Source organism: Erigeron canadensis, chromosome 7 (assembly GCF_010389155.1).
Source record: "Erigeron canadensis isolate Cc75 chromosome 7, C_canadensis_v1, whole genome shotgun sequence".
In the NCBI taxonomy this organism is placed as follows: domain Eukaryota; kingdom Viridiplantae; phylum Streptophyta; class Magnoliopsida; order Asterales; family Asteraceae; genus Erigeron; species Erigeron canadensis.
In genome coordinates this window covers 3,799,604-3,819,041 of record NC_057767.1, presented here as the reverse complement: position 1 = coordinate 3,819,041, position 19,438 = coordinate 3,799,604, and the positions used below count along the sequence as shown (strand labels likewise).

The 19,438-nt window shown below is 34.8% G+C and overlaps 2 protein-coding genes across 4 annotated transcripts; both read left to right on the top strand.

The window, feature by feature from the left end:
• Positions 1-6,731: 6,731 nt before the first annotated feature.
• LOC122608575 lies at positions 6,732-10,025 on the top strand. Of its 3 annotated transcripts, XM_043781669.1 has the most exons (6): positions 6,872-6,944; positions 7,104-7,378; positions 8,092-8,316; positions 8,393-8,569; positions 8,670-8,762; positions 8,881-10,025. In XM_043781669.1, exons 2-6 carry the CDS (start codon positions 7,271-7,273, stop codon positions 8,938-8,940), a joined length of 663 nt encoding a protein of 220 aa, XP_043637604.1. In that variant the 5' UTR covers positions 6,872-6,944; positions 7,104-7,270; the 3' UTR covers positions 8,941-10,025. The 3 variants fall into 3 exon arrangements, with proteins under 3 accessions (XP_043637603.1, XP_043637605.1, XP_043637604.1); XM_043781668.1 differs by lacking the exon at positions 7,104-7,378 and having other exon boundaries at positions 6,732-6,944; XM_043781670.1 differs by lacking the exon at positions 7,104-7,378 and having other exon boundaries at positions 6,732-6,944; positions 8,670-8,706; positions 8,881-8,960.
• Positions 10,026-14,425: 4,400 nt separating this feature from the next.
• LOC122608316 (calcium-dependent mitochondrial ATP-magnesium/phosphate carrier protein 2-like) lies at positions 14,426-18,784 on the top strand. Its single transcript, XM_043781409.1, has 4 exons — positions 14,426-15,207; positions 16,638-17,414; positions 17,496-17,586; positions 18,275-18,784. The coding sequence occupies exons 1-4, from the start codon at positions 14,784-14,786 to the stop codon at positions 18,465-18,467; spliced, it is 1,485 nt and encodes a 494-aa protein (XP_043637344.1). The 5' UTR covers positions 14,426-14,783; the 3' UTR covers positions 18,468-18,784.
• Positions 18,785-19,438: the final 654 nt, after the last annotated feature.

Sequence of the window (19,438 nt, the reverse complement as noted above, 5' to 3'; positions counted from 1 at the left end):
AACTTGGGACCAGTACAAAATTGGAAATCAATCAATAAATAATAAGATAATAATTTTTTTGAAACCCCAATGTAAATATATTAGTCCCAATAAAACTATAAATTAATAATTGCTTAAATATTTTAAAATTCTAACATTGTCTAATTTTTTTTTTTGGAACATGGAATCTATATTGAGTTCAACTTTAAATATTCTCATTACATTTAAGAGTTGAGGCATTGTCTTCTTGTATTATAACAAAAAGTTGTGAAGTGTTGTAGCCGATAATCTCTTGAGAGTTTTTGATATTGTAGTTTGACTAACTTTCTGATCGAAAGTTTTGTCACCCCATTACACCAAATCTTGTTGAGTACACCATTGATGATCTCTCTTATACTTGCATAACAATTTTCTTTGTTGATTGGTCATGGTTGATTTCTTTACACCTTTTAGTTTATAAGCCATATTTTATGTGATTTTAAAATTTATCTGTTGGCATATTATAATGAAAAATCTAAAATCATGTACATTGAACTATCTATCTTTAACTTAAAACAATGAACTTGACAAGTTCATTTAATTTTATGTATGAACATAAATTGAAAATGAAAGTTAAAAAGGGAATTTTTGAAGGTCATACATGAACATCTTTAAATTAATAATTTATTAATTTATCGATATAGTAATATCTTGATAAATTTATAAAAAACATTGGTCCCGTCATTATTAATTTATAGAAGTTTTACTGTAGAAAGAAAAATCATTGATGACGGTTGTTGTCCCAGTTTGCGACTATAATCAAATCTCCTCAATATGGGAAGAAAATCCATTCAAATGAAAGCCACCTTCTCCATCAACTTGCATAGTACAATGTGTTTCTTCAGTTATGGGATGTAAGGAAGACATCACGGTGACTTGAGTCTGATGAATAGAAAAGAAAAATAACAGGGATCAAACTTGATAATATGGTATTTCAAAGGGATATAATGAAATTAATTCTTATTTTTTTTATACACATAAAATAAAAACCTAAAAGAATAGACTTAAATAATTGGTGGTTACAACCGAAAGGAAAAAGGTAAAATCCCTTTTATCCATGTTTTGGGCAATCCGTAAAAGGCAAAAAGCAAAAGTTTGGCTTTTTGTGATTTTGATATATTGTTTGTAATGTATTCGTCTACTATTGAATATCTGATTCAATACAGGTATTCACCTATCTATAAAGGTATATTTTCTAATTAATCAGATAAAATTGGATCTTGGTTAGAACACTTTAATTTTAGAGTGATCGACACAAATTGTTCTTGTGGTTTATACAAACAGTCAGGTTTCATCCTTTAACTTTTGAAACCTCTGAGACAATTCTTTATAGGCGGATAGTGTTCACATTTCGTCCTTTATGATAACAGACGTCAATTGGAATCTGTTAAGTCCCTCATGTGCATACCACGTGAGGGTATTCTCGTATTTTCGACGCCCATCGACTCCAGTATCCCCTTTTTTCTTTCTTCCTCTAAAACATATATATATGTAACACCCCAAACCTTTCAAGTTTGACTTTTGACGTTGACCGTTAACTTGTCGTTGGTGACTGTTAATTACTATGTGAATTATATGTAATTGTGTGATTTAAATGATTTACATGAGATATGTGTTAAAGTGATTTAAATTAATGAAGTTAAAGTTGAAGATGATTAATAAAGTCAATTAATGTGATCATTAAGATATAAGCGTCGATAAGTGTTCACGGTGGCGTTAAACGAGTCGTTAAGTGCCTAAACGAGTTATAACGAAGTGCGAGGGCCTAGATGTAAAGTTGTGAAAGTTGTTTCAGTATAAATAGGACTCAAAATTCGTGCATAAGGCTGGAGAAACAGATCTGAACCCTAAGAAAGCTTCACACACAAACCCTAGGTTAATTCTTCAAGTTCTAGGCGATTTCGGGGGATTTCGGAAGGGTTTTTGCTTGGTTTTCAATCTGTTGATCAATCGACAGGTAATTGAGGTATTATTACATGGATTTTATGTCCTTTCAATCATATAATCAGATCCATAACTGGTCTAGGTTATTAGAGGATCAATTGATGTCAAAAACGTGTGTTTTGATCGATTCGGTAACCTAAAACGTTTGTTGTTATGATGCAAATCAAGTAGGGGTTAATCAATGATTTCATTGCATCATTATGGTCTTAAAATGATGAAATTTGAGGTACAAAAGTCGTTCATAAGGTTATGGGTCGTTTGCGATGTGTTTGGTTAGGTTTTGGAGTTGTTTTTCACGTCTGGTCGTCGTAACTCCCGTTACGATTGTGTAACTCCCGTTAGCTGGGTAACTTGTGATACACCTGCACTGTAACTCCAATTACAATTTTCGTAACTCCCGTTATTCCTGTAACTCCCGTTACAGATTTTCGTAACTCCCATTAGGGACTAATTTTGTTAACATTTTTAAACGACCATAACTTTTGAACCGTAACTTCATTTTTGACAAATAAGCTATCCACGAAATCGTGAGAAGGTCTAATCTCTAATGGTAATGGTTTTAAAAGATGATTAAAATGTCAAGTTTCCACAAAGGTCTAAGGTGTCTTTAAGTGTCTAGTTGACTTATGATTTATTCATACTCGTTATAGGTTGTCAGAAACACTTGTCAAGCACGGTAAACTCGATTGTGATTGTTGAGTACTCCATTGAGGTAAGATACATAACTTTTCTCACGCTGGAGGCACAACAAAATGTGGTTTTCTATAAATAACCTCTTAATCGGATTATCTTATGTGTGTTGGATTTTTCGGGTTATGCGGGGGGTTATGTGGTAATATATGCATGTTGAAACGATTTATGTTGATATGATGACGTTTAAAGTAGAAGTATATATGTGCATATGAAGTATGATGCTTATAATGACGTTGCTATGATATGTTTAAGATATGTGTTGTTGATAATGTCGTTGATATGCCTTAATGTTGATATGTGATGGCTTGTATGTAGGACTTAAGTATGACATGTCTAGTTCACTAGATACACGTGGGAATTGCTATGAGTTGTGCACGTTAGTGGGATTAAACGTTAAAGTAGATGTGGGATTACTTAGGTAATGAATATGCCTAATGTTAAAGTAAAGTGTGAAATGTGGGAAATCGTTCTAGCCTTAGTGTTAGTGCGTAAAAGTAAGAAAGAGAAATACGTGGGAAATGCTATAGCTAAATACATGAGATTGACGTGGGAAGTGTTAAGCTTAACCCATGCTAGTTGTAAAGCTAGTGCGTAAGACGTGGGAAACTGTGCTAGTTGTAAAGCTAGTGCGTAAGACGTGGGAAATCGTGCTAGTTGTAATGCTAGTGCGTAAGACGTGGGAAATTGCTCTAGTTGTAATGCTAGTGTGTAAGACGTGGGAAATCGTGCTAGTTGTAAAGCTAGTGCGTAATATGTAAAGATGTAAGACGTGAGGATAAGTCGATTAAGATAGATATATGAATATGTGAGAAAGATGTACATGTAATTTAAGACGTGGGATTACAAGGTGACGTGGGATTTAATAAGATATGTTGAGACGTGTGATAAGAACGATGCATAGGCACAATTAGGAGTATATGTCCTACATGTGCTATGCATATATGTGCGATGTGTTTATGTGTGATATGTAAGACGTAAGATGAAGCTGATTAAGATAATAATAAGATATGTGTGGAAGAAGTATATGTGCTTTACGTTGTGAGACCACCATGTGATGTGAGAATATGTGCTAATATGAATACGTGTGACAAGTTTATGCGTGATATGCCAAAATATGATATGAAGTTACGTTTAAGTGGTAAGTCTATGTTGATATGATATAAGATACTCATTAAGATGTGGGTATATGATAATATGATGTATATGTTGATATGAAATGAAATGTGATGCAATGTGGGAAAAGGGAAGTATGGGTTGATCTATGATAATTGTGAATGAAGTGTAATGTAATCATGTTTTGATAAGTAAGATATGACGAAGATTTATGAAAGTAAAATGAAGAACGTTTTATCAAAATGTGTGTATCTTACTTAGCTAATTTTATTAGCTAACACTTGCTTTTATGAAAATGTTGTGTCCTTCAGGATAAGCAGGTTTGAGCTAGGAAAAGATTAGCTCAGTGAGATGGGTAGATGCAATAAAGAAGACTAACATAGTTTGTTGAATGCTTAGACTTCCTCTTTTAGCCTTATGTCTTGGCTACTTTCGTTCATGATTTATGAACATGTATTAATGATGGCATTTATGTTGGTGCCATAACTTGGATTTCATTTATATTGTTTTGATGATGCACTTTAGTAACACCATTTTATAAAGGTACCATTCGGTTACGGATGGAGTAGTTTTAAAGTGATCCTTTTTCGCTACTTTTTATACGCCGTTTGGCAAAGTTTTTGAAATCCAGGTTTTTTAAAATGACGGGTGTTACAATATATGTATATCTATGTACATTTTCCAACCCTATCAAATGGATCGGAGTTACAAACACATGGATCTGAGGTATTGTTGCCATTTAAGAAGATAATAATTAAACTTAAAAAGAAAGGTCAATCTAGTGTATCGGTTGACATTTTTTTTGGTTGGGGATAAAGAAAATCCGTAATTGAACTTTCACATATACGACAGAAAAGTCGCAACCTGTAGCCTTCGTCTTCAAAGCACTAGATACGAGCTCCGCGATAGATATATATAGATCGATATATCTATCTGGATGGTGACAACGAACATGGGGAGATTGGCGATGTGGTAGCCAGATTATATAGATATAGATCTGGATATAGAAATCGATTCTTATTTTAAACCCGTTGCCATTCACGCCATCGCCACACAAAAATCGATTTCATAGATGATTCAGAGCATACCAAATCTCTTTTATGTTCTTGTGTCGTGAAATCACCATACAACAATCAAAATTCTCCTATCTATATTTTTGTTTCTCTTAATTTTGTATATGGCTAGGTATATGCAAGTATATATGTACATGAGAGGTATATATGTATTTGAGGTTGGTTAAGTGGTTATTGAATGAATCATTGTGGCGATGTTGATACTTATGTACAATTTATTTTATGTTTTTTTCTTAGCATAAAAAACACCCCACATATGAGTTACCGGTGTTGGTGTTTACAGCCCATGACAGTATTTCTGATCCTCTTTTGTCCGGTTTCAAATATATATGCAGATCTAAGCCTATGACCCCCAAATTGGTAGAATAAAGATCTAGATGGATGAATGGATCCATGATTTATGGTACACATGTATATCAACCGTAAGTGCATATAAGAATTGTGGGTAAAAAAAGATGAGGAAAGAAGAAAGAAAAAAAAGGAAAGTGACGAAAAAACTATCACCGGTAGTCCTTTAAAGGTGAAAATGACCATTATACCCTCACGTGGTATGTACGTGAGGGACTTAACAGATTCCAATTGACGTCCGTTATCGTAAAGGACGAAATGTAAACATTATCCGCCTATAAAGGATTGTCTATGAGGTTTCAAAAGTTAAAGGATGAAACATGACTGTTTGTACAAACCACAAGGACGATTTGTGTCGATCACTCTTAATTTTATGATGTAAAACAGATAGAATATACTTATTTATTTATTTTTTTGTTTATAAAATTTAGAAGTATATACGGTTTTTCTTCTTTATCTTTATGTTCCTTATACAAGGTTGTTTGTTTCATATATGAAGTCATTATGACTTTTGTATGTCTCCTTGTTCAATCCTTCAACCAAAACATCCACATTATTTATATTTCTTTTTCTTAACAGTAAATCTTTACATCGCACATTGAAAAAAACAAATCCAATGAATATATCTTATATATGTATATGTTAAAACTTGACCCGGTTGTTAAACCGGGCTGGCCTAAGTCGGCTGATTTAGTGTCGTTCAATTCCATTTTCTACAAGTTTGACTAGCGGATGTCTATGCACCATCAGGAGAAGATATGTATATTGTCAATTACGTACTCTCACGGTCTCATTAGAATTCTTTTGTTTTGAGTTTCTAATTTTTTTTCCAACTTTTATCTTAAATATATATTTTTATTATATTGTACGAGACAAAGTACCTACACGTTGCGGCAATGAGATGGTGGGGGTGATAAGTCATACAGTATGATAGGTCATAGGAGGTTATAGGTCATAGAGTGTGATAGCCAAATGCCTTAGCTGTACAGGCTTCGCCCCCAGATTTAAAAATTCGTCGAAAATATATGGAATGACATCTCTAATGAAAGACCATAAAATTTTAGAACCACTAATATAACTTTTATAACTTACCGATGTATGGTTTTTGAAATAAAATTTTTTGAATGGATTAGATAAATAAAATGATCTATGGAAGAGAGAAAAATGAGTGGTTGATATTTAAGGAGATAAAAAAAATAAGTGGTTGAGATTTTTTTTAAAGGTATTATGAACAAGTGACAGAGATATTTTGGGTTGAAAAATGGAAAGAACAATCAAAAACTCAATAAATTTATATAACTTTCATAAAATTATATAACATTATTAAAAAAGATAGATTTTCAAAATTAATATTATAGATACTAATTGTAATAGTGGTAGTGAATTCAATAGCTTTGTCATGAATATAAATTGAATAAAAGTGGAAATTTGGGAAAGATAAGTAAACTTTCTTGCCGTGGGGTGCAAGTACTGCCTCCAATAAATACTCCTTATAAACTTCACAAACCGTTACATCAATTAAATCTGCAGATACATATTACTTGAATTCGATTTCACTCAACAAATCGTTACATCAATTAAATCTGCAGGTACATATTACTTGAATTCGATTTCACTCAAAATCTATCGATGGCCATGAAATTAAAGGATGGTAGTCAATTACCACGAAACTACAACCATCAATTTTATGTCGACAAGTATCGCTCGTTGAGTACTACTACTCAACGTATCAATGGAGAAATTGACGAGTTAAAGGTTCGTACCTACAACTTCCTTAATTGTCTACATATATCTTCTTCTTTTTTTGTTTAGATCAGTCAATGACTTAATGATGCAAATACGAGTAGCTAGTTGAAAACTCACATTATATATGACTATTTACGAGTGTCTTAATAATTAAATTAATAAAAACAGGCACATGAAAAAGAGATAAACCAGAAATTAGCAGCCATCCGCAAATGAGTGAAAAGTGAGCTTATTAAAAAGTGGAGTTTTGTTTGGGGGAGGCGTTCCAAAAATTCAATGCCTATAAGACCAGGTCAAAAACGTTGTCAAAAAGGCTGATAAATAATAAAGGGCAAATGGACATGAAATATTTGCAAGAAGTTCAGGAAGAATTACTTTCCTCAATAAAAATTGGTGGTGGAATGACCACAACGTCTTGTGGTACACAAGAGCTTAACGATATGGTATATATATATATCTAATGGTTTCATTATATGCATATGTATGAAAAAGTTAAATTAGGGACTCCTTATTTTAGAGACCATTAGGGACACTTTTAATCATTCATTTTTGACCATCTCCGACCACCAGTACCACCATCATCTCCGATCACCACCATAATCCTCCTGCGACGCAACCACCGTCACCACGACTTACACATATGTAAGTACAACTTACACATGTGTAACACATGTGTAAGTTATACAACCACCACCGCTACCACCACCACCATCATCTCCAACCACCACCATGATCCCCGCCGACGGCGGCCACCGCCACCACGATTTACAGATGTATAAGTTACATGTCCCTAATGGTTCCTAATTTAAGTAGTCCCTAAAATATATATAGACTTTCCAAGAAATTTTTTTGAATAACATTCAAAATAGCCTTTTGTGAACTTGTGAATGAATATGTTCACATTTTCGTTCACATGTGATTAAACCGATATATATAAGGTTATTAAAAAAACTTTCTTCTGCAACTTATATTTTTATAACGTTTCACATGTGAATTAACAAAAAAAAAACATGTGATTAAAAACATAATTTAAGAGTTTTCGAGAATCTTTAAAAAAAAATCTCAAAATAAGGGTGCTATATATATATAATAGTACTAGATACTTTAAGTAAGTAATTAATCACATTTTTTTATAATTTAATTTTTGGATGGAAAGATCAAAAGCATGGCTCAAAGGATTCAACATGGGAGCAAAAATAGGAAAGAAGAAATGAAAATTCATGACAAACTAAAAGAGTTAAAGATAACAAAGGAAAAAATGTATACAGCACCAGAACCACCCATAAAATATAGTTATGGCAAAGGGTATATTTGGCAAGGCCCTTATTGGGGAGAAGAAAGAGCACGTGCACGGAAACAATCTCTTCGTAGAGAGTTTAAGGTAACTCATTTCCGTCGTCTTCATATGTAGGTACTACTTTTTGGATGTTACTAACAAAATCTTAATTCATTTTTAGAATTACTTATTTGACGTTGAGGTACTTCATGGGGATCAAATAAAAGTCATGAGACTTGAAACAAAGTTGCGTCTTGTGAAACAACACATTAGCTCTTTACAGACTTACGATCTTAAAGAAGTTAATTCCGAGAGGAGAATAACATACAATCTTATTCAAATGCTTCGCCACCTAAAGGTACGTGAACGTATGTAGAAAACACGCAATATATGCAGTTTTTTCGTTTCACACTACTAACTATGAATGCAATTCATTATGTATGTACTGGTTGATTCAGGAAACATGCTATGATGCGTATCAATCGCTATCGCCAGGTAAGAGATATCTTGCAGAAGATATTCCAAAAGTAAAACAACTATGTGGTATCGAGGTTTGTTCTGAAACAACCATAAAGCGTTATATATATATATATATATATATAGGTATGTCCAGCAGGAGCTTGCATTCACCTTTTGCAAACACTTAATTGATGTTATATGTAAATGTAGGTTGAAGGGTTCATGGCAAAGCGGAATGAGAATGAAGCATTTGGGGACAACGTTTACTGATGGGCGCTTAAATAGTTAAATCACTATTGTTTGTTATCATGAAAATTTGTTGTTTGAAACATTTTCCTGTGGGTGTCTCGGTGACCATCATATTTTACACTTAAATGTTAAGAAGCAATTGGGAGAGTTTTACCAATGCACACCTAAGTTTGCACAACAATTCCTCTTCTAAAGTATTGGGTTATAGTTTACATTTAGAAACTTCGTTTTAAGTACATATTCTGGTAAGTCTATATGCATAGACCCATCATGTATAGAAAGAGGTGGAAACATGGATGGGTTGGGTAATGGGTAGTTTTGTCTCTAAATTGTTATTTTTATTTGAGTTAAATGATTTTGAAGGTTTTGTACTCTAGGTATTCACTAGATAACTTTCTACTGTTTGACCAAGTTGACTCATTTGACTAATTACTTTAGACCGTGCGGAGTAGCCTGTCTCTTATCGAAAATGTCATCCGGAACGCCTGGTCTCGGTCCCAGGGGGCGTTCCGGCCGTTAAAAATGAGAGCCCTTCTGATTTTGAATGCGTCGATTTGGCCATCCTTTTTTTTGTTTTTTCCTGCCTTTTGCCATCCCAATGCATTATTTTTTTTTAACCCCTAATTAAACACTATATATACATACACATACCATTTAACAAATCAATCCTCATTTTATCTCATATTCTTCTTATTTCCTTCATTCTTCTCCTAATATTTATACACTCAAACAACAAATGGCTAGAGTTTGGACAGCAAACGAGACTATGAATTTAGCGAGAGCTTGGCTTGACGTAGCCGAAGATCCAAACGCAGAGACTTACGAACAACAAAGAACATTTTGGAGTCGTGTAAGGGAAGTCTTTATTAATCTTGAAAATCATCAAGGCGAGCAAAGGAGCATTGAGAGTTTGCAAGGGAAATGGCGGAAGATGCACTCCTCAATTCAGGCGTAGGAGCACATCTATGCTCGTTTGAACAACAAAGAACACGAGATGGTTCTCGAAGCTGCTATATAACCAAGTACAATAACACGCATCCGACTTTTATGTACATCACCGAGTGGGGATTGCTACGAACCAGTCCAAAATTTATGATGTGATTTTACCGAGTATAATCTATGTTTTTTATGTACGTTTTATCCAATGTTTTAGTTATTTTGTGTGTGTTTTAAAATAAATGTATGTTTTATCATATTTTATGTATGATTAAAATAAAAGTGTGTTTAATGTATATATGTTTTACTTGTTTTATTTAATATATCACACAAAATTAAACACAAAACATAAAACATTACATTTATTCTTCACCAACATTACATTTATTTTAAACACATCACATGAAATTAAAACATTACATAACACTTAACACAAAAAACATTAAATAAAAATTAAACACTAACACGAATTATGGGCTCAAACACCAACCATAAAGGGAAATGTCATTGTCACCGTCATTACGGCGCTGGTATTGTAACACCCGTCGTTTAAAAATATGGATTTCCAAAAACTTTCGTCTAACGGCGTCAAAAGAAAGCGGAAGTAAACTTTAAAAGTCCAAACCAGCAAAACCTGTTAGGTTTATTCATTTAATGGCGTTACTAGCCATATCATCAAAATAAGTTCAAATGGAAACCCAGCGGTTGCCCAACATTAAACAACCGACCGCATCATCAATACAAGTCATTATTATCTAAACATAAAGCAAATGTATAAAGCGAGCAGCTACTATGGGTAAACTATAGCTAGCTTTAAGATCATCTACCCATGCCTCACATCTTCTCACATCAACCTGATCACTAATGTTGGACCTGAGGGAACAACACATTTTAAAAGAGCAAGTGTTAGCTAACGAATTAGTTAAGTAAGATAACACATAGTTCATAAAACGTTTGTCCATTTAAAACATTATATAAAAGTCATATTAAGTCGTTAAGGCACATATCATCAAACAGATCATGTCACATACATATCATAGCATCCACATCTTTTATATTAGGATGAGTCATCCTAAATGTGCCTAGTCATCTTTTGCATCTCCACATATCACATCCATACATCTTTATAGTTGTGACATAAGTCACGCATCTCATATAACATATGCATCTTTATAAGTGTGACATAAGTCACACCCGACTGGATGGACAAACCTTACGGCTATACATAATTGTCGTTAAGGAATGGCAAGCTAATCCCTGAGTAATCCGTATGTTCAAGACAAGTGGGGTTGGTAAGACCTCTCGTATTACTCTTCACGTTGTACCTCGTTGCAAGGTGTCACCCAAGCAACCACATCAAACGTTCTACCCTGGAAAAGGCACGTACGGGTTAAGCTTAACACTTTCATCTCTGTAAAATAGCTCGAGCATTTTCATCACATGTAGTTTAGGTTTTCATGCTACCTAAACACTAATCACATATCACATCACATCTCATTAACGTTTGGGCCCTTAAACGTGCACGTGTCATGGCAACTTACAAAGTCTAGTGAACTAGATGTACAAGCCATGTAATCATCATATCTCACATTCACATTCACACATGCACATTTACATATTAAGCATCATTACATATCAAGCATGGTAACATAACGTACATTATCATATATCTCATATGATCATATCGTTATTCATCATATGTCATTGCATTGCATATATAATTACATATCATCTTTCATTGCATAACACATTTAATTACATATCGTATTTCATAACACCTCAAGCATTGCATAGCAGTTCATGGCCTCTCATATAAGAACACATTATCTCATATCATTGGGGTAGCATTTCAGGCATCAATATACATTTACATAGCCCATATCACCTCCCATATAATCCCGAGCATCCATAAGCAAACAAGATATCATTAGGGGAAGTTATTATATGAAAACTATGTTTTTGTTGAACTCTCAGCGTGTCAAAGTAGTGTATCTTACCTTGGTGCTGCTTACAATGAGTTATGAGTATCTTATTGTGCTTGCTAAGTGCTCCCGACAACCTAGAATGAGTATAAGATCGATCTATAAGCTAAACAAAACTTAAGTACCAACTGGACCCATTTGTGCTCCGCACAGAAATCCTGTGCGCCGCACAGAACCAAAAATAGCATTGTGCTCCGCTCAAAAAGTCTGTGCTACGCACAAATCGACAAATTCTGACACAGAAACTTTGCAAAAATCTGAGAATTGCATCTGTGCACCGCACAGCCAATATGTGCGCCGCATATCGGGCATTTATCTGAAAACTACTTTGAAAACTTGCTTTTGTGCGCCGCATAAAGCCCAGTTCGACCAAAAACCAACTTTTTAACCCTTTAATCAAAATCCATACGAACACCAAGCATTAATCCGACCTGGAGACATAAAATTAACCTTTTTGACAACACTTTTATTTACTTTAATCCATCAATCAATCCTTTAATCCTTTACAACTTAGATCAATCATTGAATCACTCGAATAACATGAAATCGATAAACGTTAAATCAAATAACCCAACCCACACCCCATGGCCTGGGTTGAATACCAACCTATGACTTTAATAATCAGATTTCAAAGAGGATTGTACCTATATTACCTGTAGATGACTTAGGGGATTGAAGATCTAAACAATACTTGATCAAAATGGCACGAAACGATTGAATCTTGAGGTAACTTGCTTGGAGAGGGAAAGGATCAGCTAGGGCTTTTCTCACACACTAGTTACAGAAGATTTGTGACAATTAGGGCTGCCTAATTGCCCTCTAATCCCTGGCCAGCCATTACAAATCTTACACCTTGGACCCCTCAACTTCTTAACTTAACTTTCTTAGCTTATCTTTCTACCGGGAGTCTTATCACACTAACAAGCACTTAATTACTTAACGTCACTTTGATTACTTTCATTAAACATCACATTTACATATTTATATTAAATACATAAGCATTTAATCATATAATCACATATAAGGCACATTTACTTAACGAACCTAACGTTAACTGACGGAGGTCAAATAGTCAAACATGAAAAGTTCGGGATGTTATAGGTATTCGTAGTGATAATCTTCCTCTTCTAAGGGAAAATCGTTGACGTATTCTTCAACAGGGTTGGTCTCGTATCCTTCAGGTTTCCCGTCATCGTGAATTCGGTTCTGACCACATGTAACTGGCCCAAGTTCTTTGCTTTCAATTCGAGCCATGGTATCATCAAATGCCTCATTGAATTCTTCATCAGTCATGTCGTTCGTTGCTTGCAAGTTTGGTCCGACAGAAATTTCCGCCGTCAGGGTGAATTGAAGGTGTCGTGGGTGTAGCCGACGAGTCAGGTTGATGCTGAATGGGTGATTGAATGGGAGTACGAATGGGTGACTGAATGGGAGTACGACTTGATTTGCCTCGTGTTTTTCCTTGCCCGGTTTGCCCTCGTGCTCTGCCCCATCCTCTGCCTCGCGTGGGTTGCAATTGTCTGATAGGACGGGTTGGTTCATTTCGTGCTCACCCTTGCCCAAAGTTCATGGTTATAGGGGTGTGTGTGGTATGTGGATTTTTTTAAATTTTTAGTTGTGTTTTTGTAATGAGATGGTGAAAGTACTTATAGGTGAAAAAGTATAAATTTGAAAACTAGCCGAACTGTTCAATCTATCCGTTATTATTTAAATTTTGTATTTATTTTTAGATTTAATTACGAGTACATTACTGCAAAAAATTAATTAAAAAAAATAAGGGGAATGCCCTACTCCAAGGGAATGCCCCAAAAAAAAAGGGAATGTCTCTAATAATTGTAAAATGTCACATGTCATCTTGTGAGTAGTGGAGGGGCATTCCCAAAAAAGGGGAATGTTTCCACTCCTCATAGTCTTATAGCTAGTTTTTATAATGTCACCTATTCGACCCATTTGAGTGAAAAGATAAGCTAAATTGGTTCACACATAAATAAGTCTAACCCACAACCTCCCCTTGAAACCCATACATCCATTTGCTGCTTAAGTGACTAAAGAAGATGTTTGCTCCTATGCCACAAACCACCCATCCCCCTACAAGTCATTCTCTTTATTAAAAATAGAAAAAATTGTATTAATTATGTAATTCTATGCAGTTTCAAAAAAATTATGTAATTCTGATGACACATAGCTTAATTGACCTATATTGACCCATTAACGCCAAATAATAAAAACTTAAAAGAATGAGGTGGTGACCTTGAATCTTCATCCCACCAATTTTAAAATACAGATAGTTTTTCTATAAATGTTTGATTTTGGTATACCCTAGTTCAAGTCTAAAGGGACAGGACCCCTATTAATCGTCAGGTTTTCCCTCATTGGTTATTTGAAGTAGGCATTTTTACTTCAAAGGGACTCTTTAGCGCAGAGTCAGTTAAAACAATGTAAATTAGACCTCTTACTGTCGAATCACGACAAAAAATTTCAAGCCAAATTCTAACTTAAAAAAAAAATAAACACGTACTCAACGAATCTAAAATAACATATCCTTTTCAATAATTACTTTATACTTTCTAAGACTATTACACATTTCCTCATCAACAAAAAGCAAGAAAAAAAATCTCCCATGCCTAATCCCCATATCCCTGAATAATATAATATCTATATACACAACCTATACATATACACAGATCTGTTCACTTCTACCACCAAATCACCGCCACATTTTTCATTTCTTTGATGACGTCACCCTCTATTTAACCCCCCCTCCCACCTATACATATAAAAAAAACTGTATCTATATCTGTAACTGTCCGCCTATACATACACAAAAAACCTGTAACTATATCTATAGATCTATTTATCTACTTATAACAACGAAATAACCGTTATGCATTTCCATTACAGTTTCAGTATCTGATTGAGTTTTAGGAATTAACTAATTCCGTACGGATGACGTCACCGCCGGTTGAGAATTCCGGTGACCGTCGGCCGGAAAACTGTTGTAATCCGGTGAAGAAGCCAGGACCGGTATCAATTGATCATGTATTATCGGCATTAGGCGAAACGAAAGAAGAACGCGAAACACGGATACGTAGTTTGTTTAATTTCTTCGATACAGCAAACGCAGGTTATTTGGATTCCGTACAGATAGAATCAGGTTTATCAGGTTTACAAATTCCAGCGGATTATAAGTATGCGAAAGAATTGCTTAGGGTTTGCGATGCGAATCGAGACGGTAGAGTCGATTTTCACGAGTTTAAGAGATATATGGATGATAAGGAGCTTGAATTGTATAATATTTTTCAAGCTATTGATGTTGAACATAATGGATGTATTTTACCTGAAGAACTTTATGATGCTCTTCTTAAGGCTGGTATAATTTTATTTTTCGCTACTTTTTTCGTTTATATGATTTCGATGTTTATTAGTTAATATTTGAAGATTTAGTGGTGTGAAGTTGGATATAATGTTGATAAGATTGTGCGCTTACTTTAGTTTATGAAGTGTAAATATGTGAATAGATGGGGTTTATTGCGCGAAAATGTAACCATTTTTTGCACTTTATGGATTTTAGTTTAAGTTTGTGAATGAGTAGTTTTGAAATCGGATAATATTGATAAGATTTTGTGCTTTATTTAGTTTATGAAATGTGAATAAGTGGATAGGTCGGGTTTATTGCGCCAAAATGTAACAAATTTTTGCACTTTTGGTGTTTGTTACTTTATGCATTTTAGTATAAGTTTGTGTATGAGTTTATTTAAGATTGGATAAGGTTGATAAGGTATTGGGGTTACTTTGGTGTATTTAGTGTAGTGTGTAGAGATGTAGATAAATGAGATTTATTGCACCAAAATGTGATCAGCTTTTGTCAAATTGTAACTATTCTTTTCTTTTGACCTTTTGATGCTACAAACTTGTATTCCATTACTAGTGTACATAAGTGACTTTATATACATCGCACTAGTATATTGGTGACATGCAGAGTGCCACATCAGTTTTCTTTCAAAATACGGTCATTAGGTACATTGCAGTGAAATAACATAAAAAGGCATTTTGGGGAAGTGACCCCATTTTAGGGTTGATGATGATATTGTAGCTTTACAAAGTGATTCATAAAGGGCAGAATTTTTGTTTGAAAGTTATTTTTTTTGGGACCTCAAATTGTTGGTTAATAGTTAGTATGTCTATAGCTATGTACCTCACTAAATGTTTTCACTAGTCTGACCGTGACTATGAAGATAGGAACCTCCTACATTGCATAATGATGTATTTAACTAGACCAAACTGGCTTGATTCTTTTTTTGTCGATACGTTCTCAATTGCATATTTGTAGTGGTGACAACTTCAACCCTCTTACTGACCTAACTATGAAATTGGATGGTGCTATGGAAGTATGGAATTGATCAAATGGGCAACATGGGTTGGAACTTTTCGAGAATCATTTGATTCTTTTCTAATGGATTCAATCTGCTAAATCGTTTATTTAAAGAGTAAGATCATTACTGTAGCATATTATCTTTGTAATCATAATTGACACACTGAAGTTAAAAGAATGGAAAAAAAAAATTGTGGGTCAACTCAACCTGGATCATTACCCGTACTGGAAGATGACTTGATTCACGTTGAATTCCTCTTGACTCATAATTTGACCTGGCTGGGCTACATATTTGTCACCTCTACATTTCTATGCAGTTGGATCGTTGTATGCTTATGAATGCTTGTGTTGGTATACTGAGTTCTAGCAGTGCTCCTTTTCATTGAATTGTCTACATCTTATAAGCCATGGCAGCTTTTCTTCCGCAGGGATAGAACTTGATGATGATGAACTAGCTAGTTTTGTGGAGCGTGTCGACAAAGATAACAACGGCATCATAACTTTTGAAGAATGGCGAGATTTTCTTTTTCTTTATCCTCACGAAGCTACAATTGTAAACATCTACCAATATTGGGAACGGGTTTCACTTGTTGATATAGGAGAACAAGCTGTAATACCAGCTGGTATTAGTAAACATGTTCACGCAAGCAAGTATTTGATTGCTGGTGGGGTGGCAGGAGCCGCTTCCCGTACTGCAACTGCCCCTCTTGACCGCCTCAAAGTGATGCTTCAAGTTCAGACTACTAAGGCTTCAGTCGGTCCTGCAATCAAATGTATATGGAAGGACGGTGGGATTTTATCGTTTTTTAGAGGTAATGGATTAAATATTTTGAAAGTCGCCCCTGAGAGTGCAATGAAGTTCTACACTTACGAGTTGCTGAAGGATTTCATCGGAGGAGGAGATAAGGATGATATAGGAACTTCTGGGCGGCTCCTTGCTGGTGGTTTGGCTGGGGCGGTTGCACAAACTGCTATTTATCCAATGGATTTAGTAAAGACCCGATTACAGACTTATGTTTGTCATGATGGAAAGGCTCCTAATTTGGGGAAGCTATCAAAGGATATATGGATTAAAGAGGGACCTCGGGCTTTTTACAAGGGAATTATTCCTTCACTTCTTGGAATTGTTCCTTATGCAGGAATTGATCTGGCGGTGTATGAAACGTTGAAAGAGATGACAAGAACATATATTTTCATTGATAAGGGTATGACTCCACCCTGCAGCCTGTGCACATGAATATCTTGGATATTGAAATTTGATTTTTCTTTTTTTGGTTGTCTTCCAGACCCTGGACCTTTAGCGCAATTGGGTTGTGGGACAGTTTCGGGTGCCCTTGGAGCCACCTGCGTGTACCCATTGCAGGTTGTCAGGACAAGGTAATTGTTAATTTATACTAGAGATGGCGAAATGGGTGGGTGGGTGGGTCGTTTAACAGGTCAACAGATAATTTTGAATGTATTGGGCTTATCTGAAACATTTTCTGCACAAAAGATTAGGTTTGGTTTCTTTTTGTTGATACGAATAATTAGTTTGTCCAGTATGATTACAAATACTTCCTTACTACAGTAACACTCTGATCTTTTTAACAAAATGATTTCAGTGGTTTTGTGCTTACAAATTTCTGCTGATGGCTTTCTTCTTTCCACATGTTCTATCAACTCGAGCGCTTTTTTATCACTTAGTCTACTTGAGCAACTCATAAAAGAGGAACATTAATAGTCTATATTTTTCTTACAATATTTTGAATTGGTAATGTTTTAAATTTTTAGCTTAGCACATTTAGAATGGACAAAAAGTGTTCAACAATCTGACCCGCTCCTTTTGAACTACCTGTTTGAATTTTTACTCGTTTTGACTTAATACCTGACCCACCGGCCCACCCTTCTGCACTAGTTTTGCCCTTTTCATATCAACTAGTTAAAATTGCCCCCTCTAATCTTTGATGGCATTCTTGATTTTTGTTTTCAAGGGTTCTGAAACACTGAAATCCTTATGAGTCCTATAAAATGTTTAACTAAAGTATTATTGTTGCTTCATGGATGATGATGGAGTTATGCATTTCAGGATGCAAGCACATCAAGCTGAAGGAAGTACTGCATACAAAGGGATGACAGACGTCTTCATGAGAACCTATAGAAATGAAGGGGTTCGGGGTTTTTACAAAGGAATTTTTCCAAATCTTTTGAAAGTCATACCAGCAGCAAGCATCACATATATGGTTTATGAAGCAACGAAAAAGACGCTAGATCTTGAGTGATGCAAATGATGATGACGATGAAAATTAGAATAAGAAAGTAGATGATTAGGTGATGCCCATTGTTAAGTTACATGATGATTGATGATAATAGGTTTTCTACTTCCCACTTGGAAAGATGGGGGAATTTTGTAAAGGGAAGAAGCATATTAATCAAGGGGTACACCTGGAGCATTTTATTCTTGTTCCATGTATATGTTATGTTTCTCGAGATTATGTCCACAAATCGAGTATATTGGACTTGCCAATTCTTTGCTACATCGATACATGTTGAATTGTGAAATGCTTAACTTTAAAGGATTGTTTAATCTTGTTTCGAATCATTGTTGCATAGATCTGAGATTAACATCCTTTTTTCTTCGTGTTCTTACTACATTCTAGTGATTTGCTGTGTGGACTGTGTAAACGCAATGAGGACAAGAACGCATTTGTATGAAAATCAACTGAAGTAGTCTAGCAAATTTCTTTGCCAAACAAGGTTGTGTTTTGAAACATGAACACGGAGCTGATATCTTTGGGAGGGTTACTTTTCCATAGCGATCGAACTGCTTTGTCTCAATATTTTGGACACAAATAAGTGAATAACCAACAGAAATCGAAGCTGGTGGACAACTTCCAAGTTCAAGAGACTGGCCCGAAAAGGGGCTGGCAAACGAGGTTCCACCGGAGGCATAACACAACCTCAATCCGTATGAGCATAAAACAAGACCAAAATGAATTGATAAATGTTTTGGCTCTTGATATACTAATTTGATTTGATTAAAAAAAAGATTTAGTATCTCTATTTAAATAAAACCCATTTGACAGATTCTTTAACCTTTCGATTTCATAATTCTGATTTTATTATTCTTTATTAATTAATTGATTTTGGTTTTAACCCTGTTAGGTTCTAACCTAGTAGAAGAATCATTGTTCCCATCATGGCCTACAACTAAGAAATTCAACCCCAAGTACTTTGTACTTATTTTTCAAAT

Coding starts and splice junctions, on each gene's coding strand:
- LOC122608575 (XM_043781668.1), top strand. CDS start 6,819: ATGGCCATGAAATTAAAGGATGGTAGTCAATTACCACGAAACTACAAC. Junction 8,317..8,392: donor CTCTTCGTAGAGAGTTTAAG/GTAACTCATTTC, acceptor ATTCATTTTTAG/AATTACTTATTTGACGTTGA. Junction 8,570..8,669: donor AAATGCTTCGCCACCTAAAG/GTACGTGAACGT, acceptor TGGTTGATTCAG/GAAACATGCTATGATGCGTA.
- LOC122608316 (XM_043781409.1), top strand. CDS start 14,784: ATGACGTCACCGCCGGTTGAGAATTCCGGTGACCGTCGGCCGGAAAAC. Junction 15,208..16,637: donor TGATGCTCTTCTTAAGGCTG/GTATAATTTTAT, acceptor TTTCTTCCGCAG/GGATAGAACTTGATGATGAT. Junction 17,415..17,495: donor ATATATTTTCATTGATAAGG/GTATGACTCCAC, acceptor GTTGTCTTCCAG/ACCCTGGACCTTTAGCGCAA.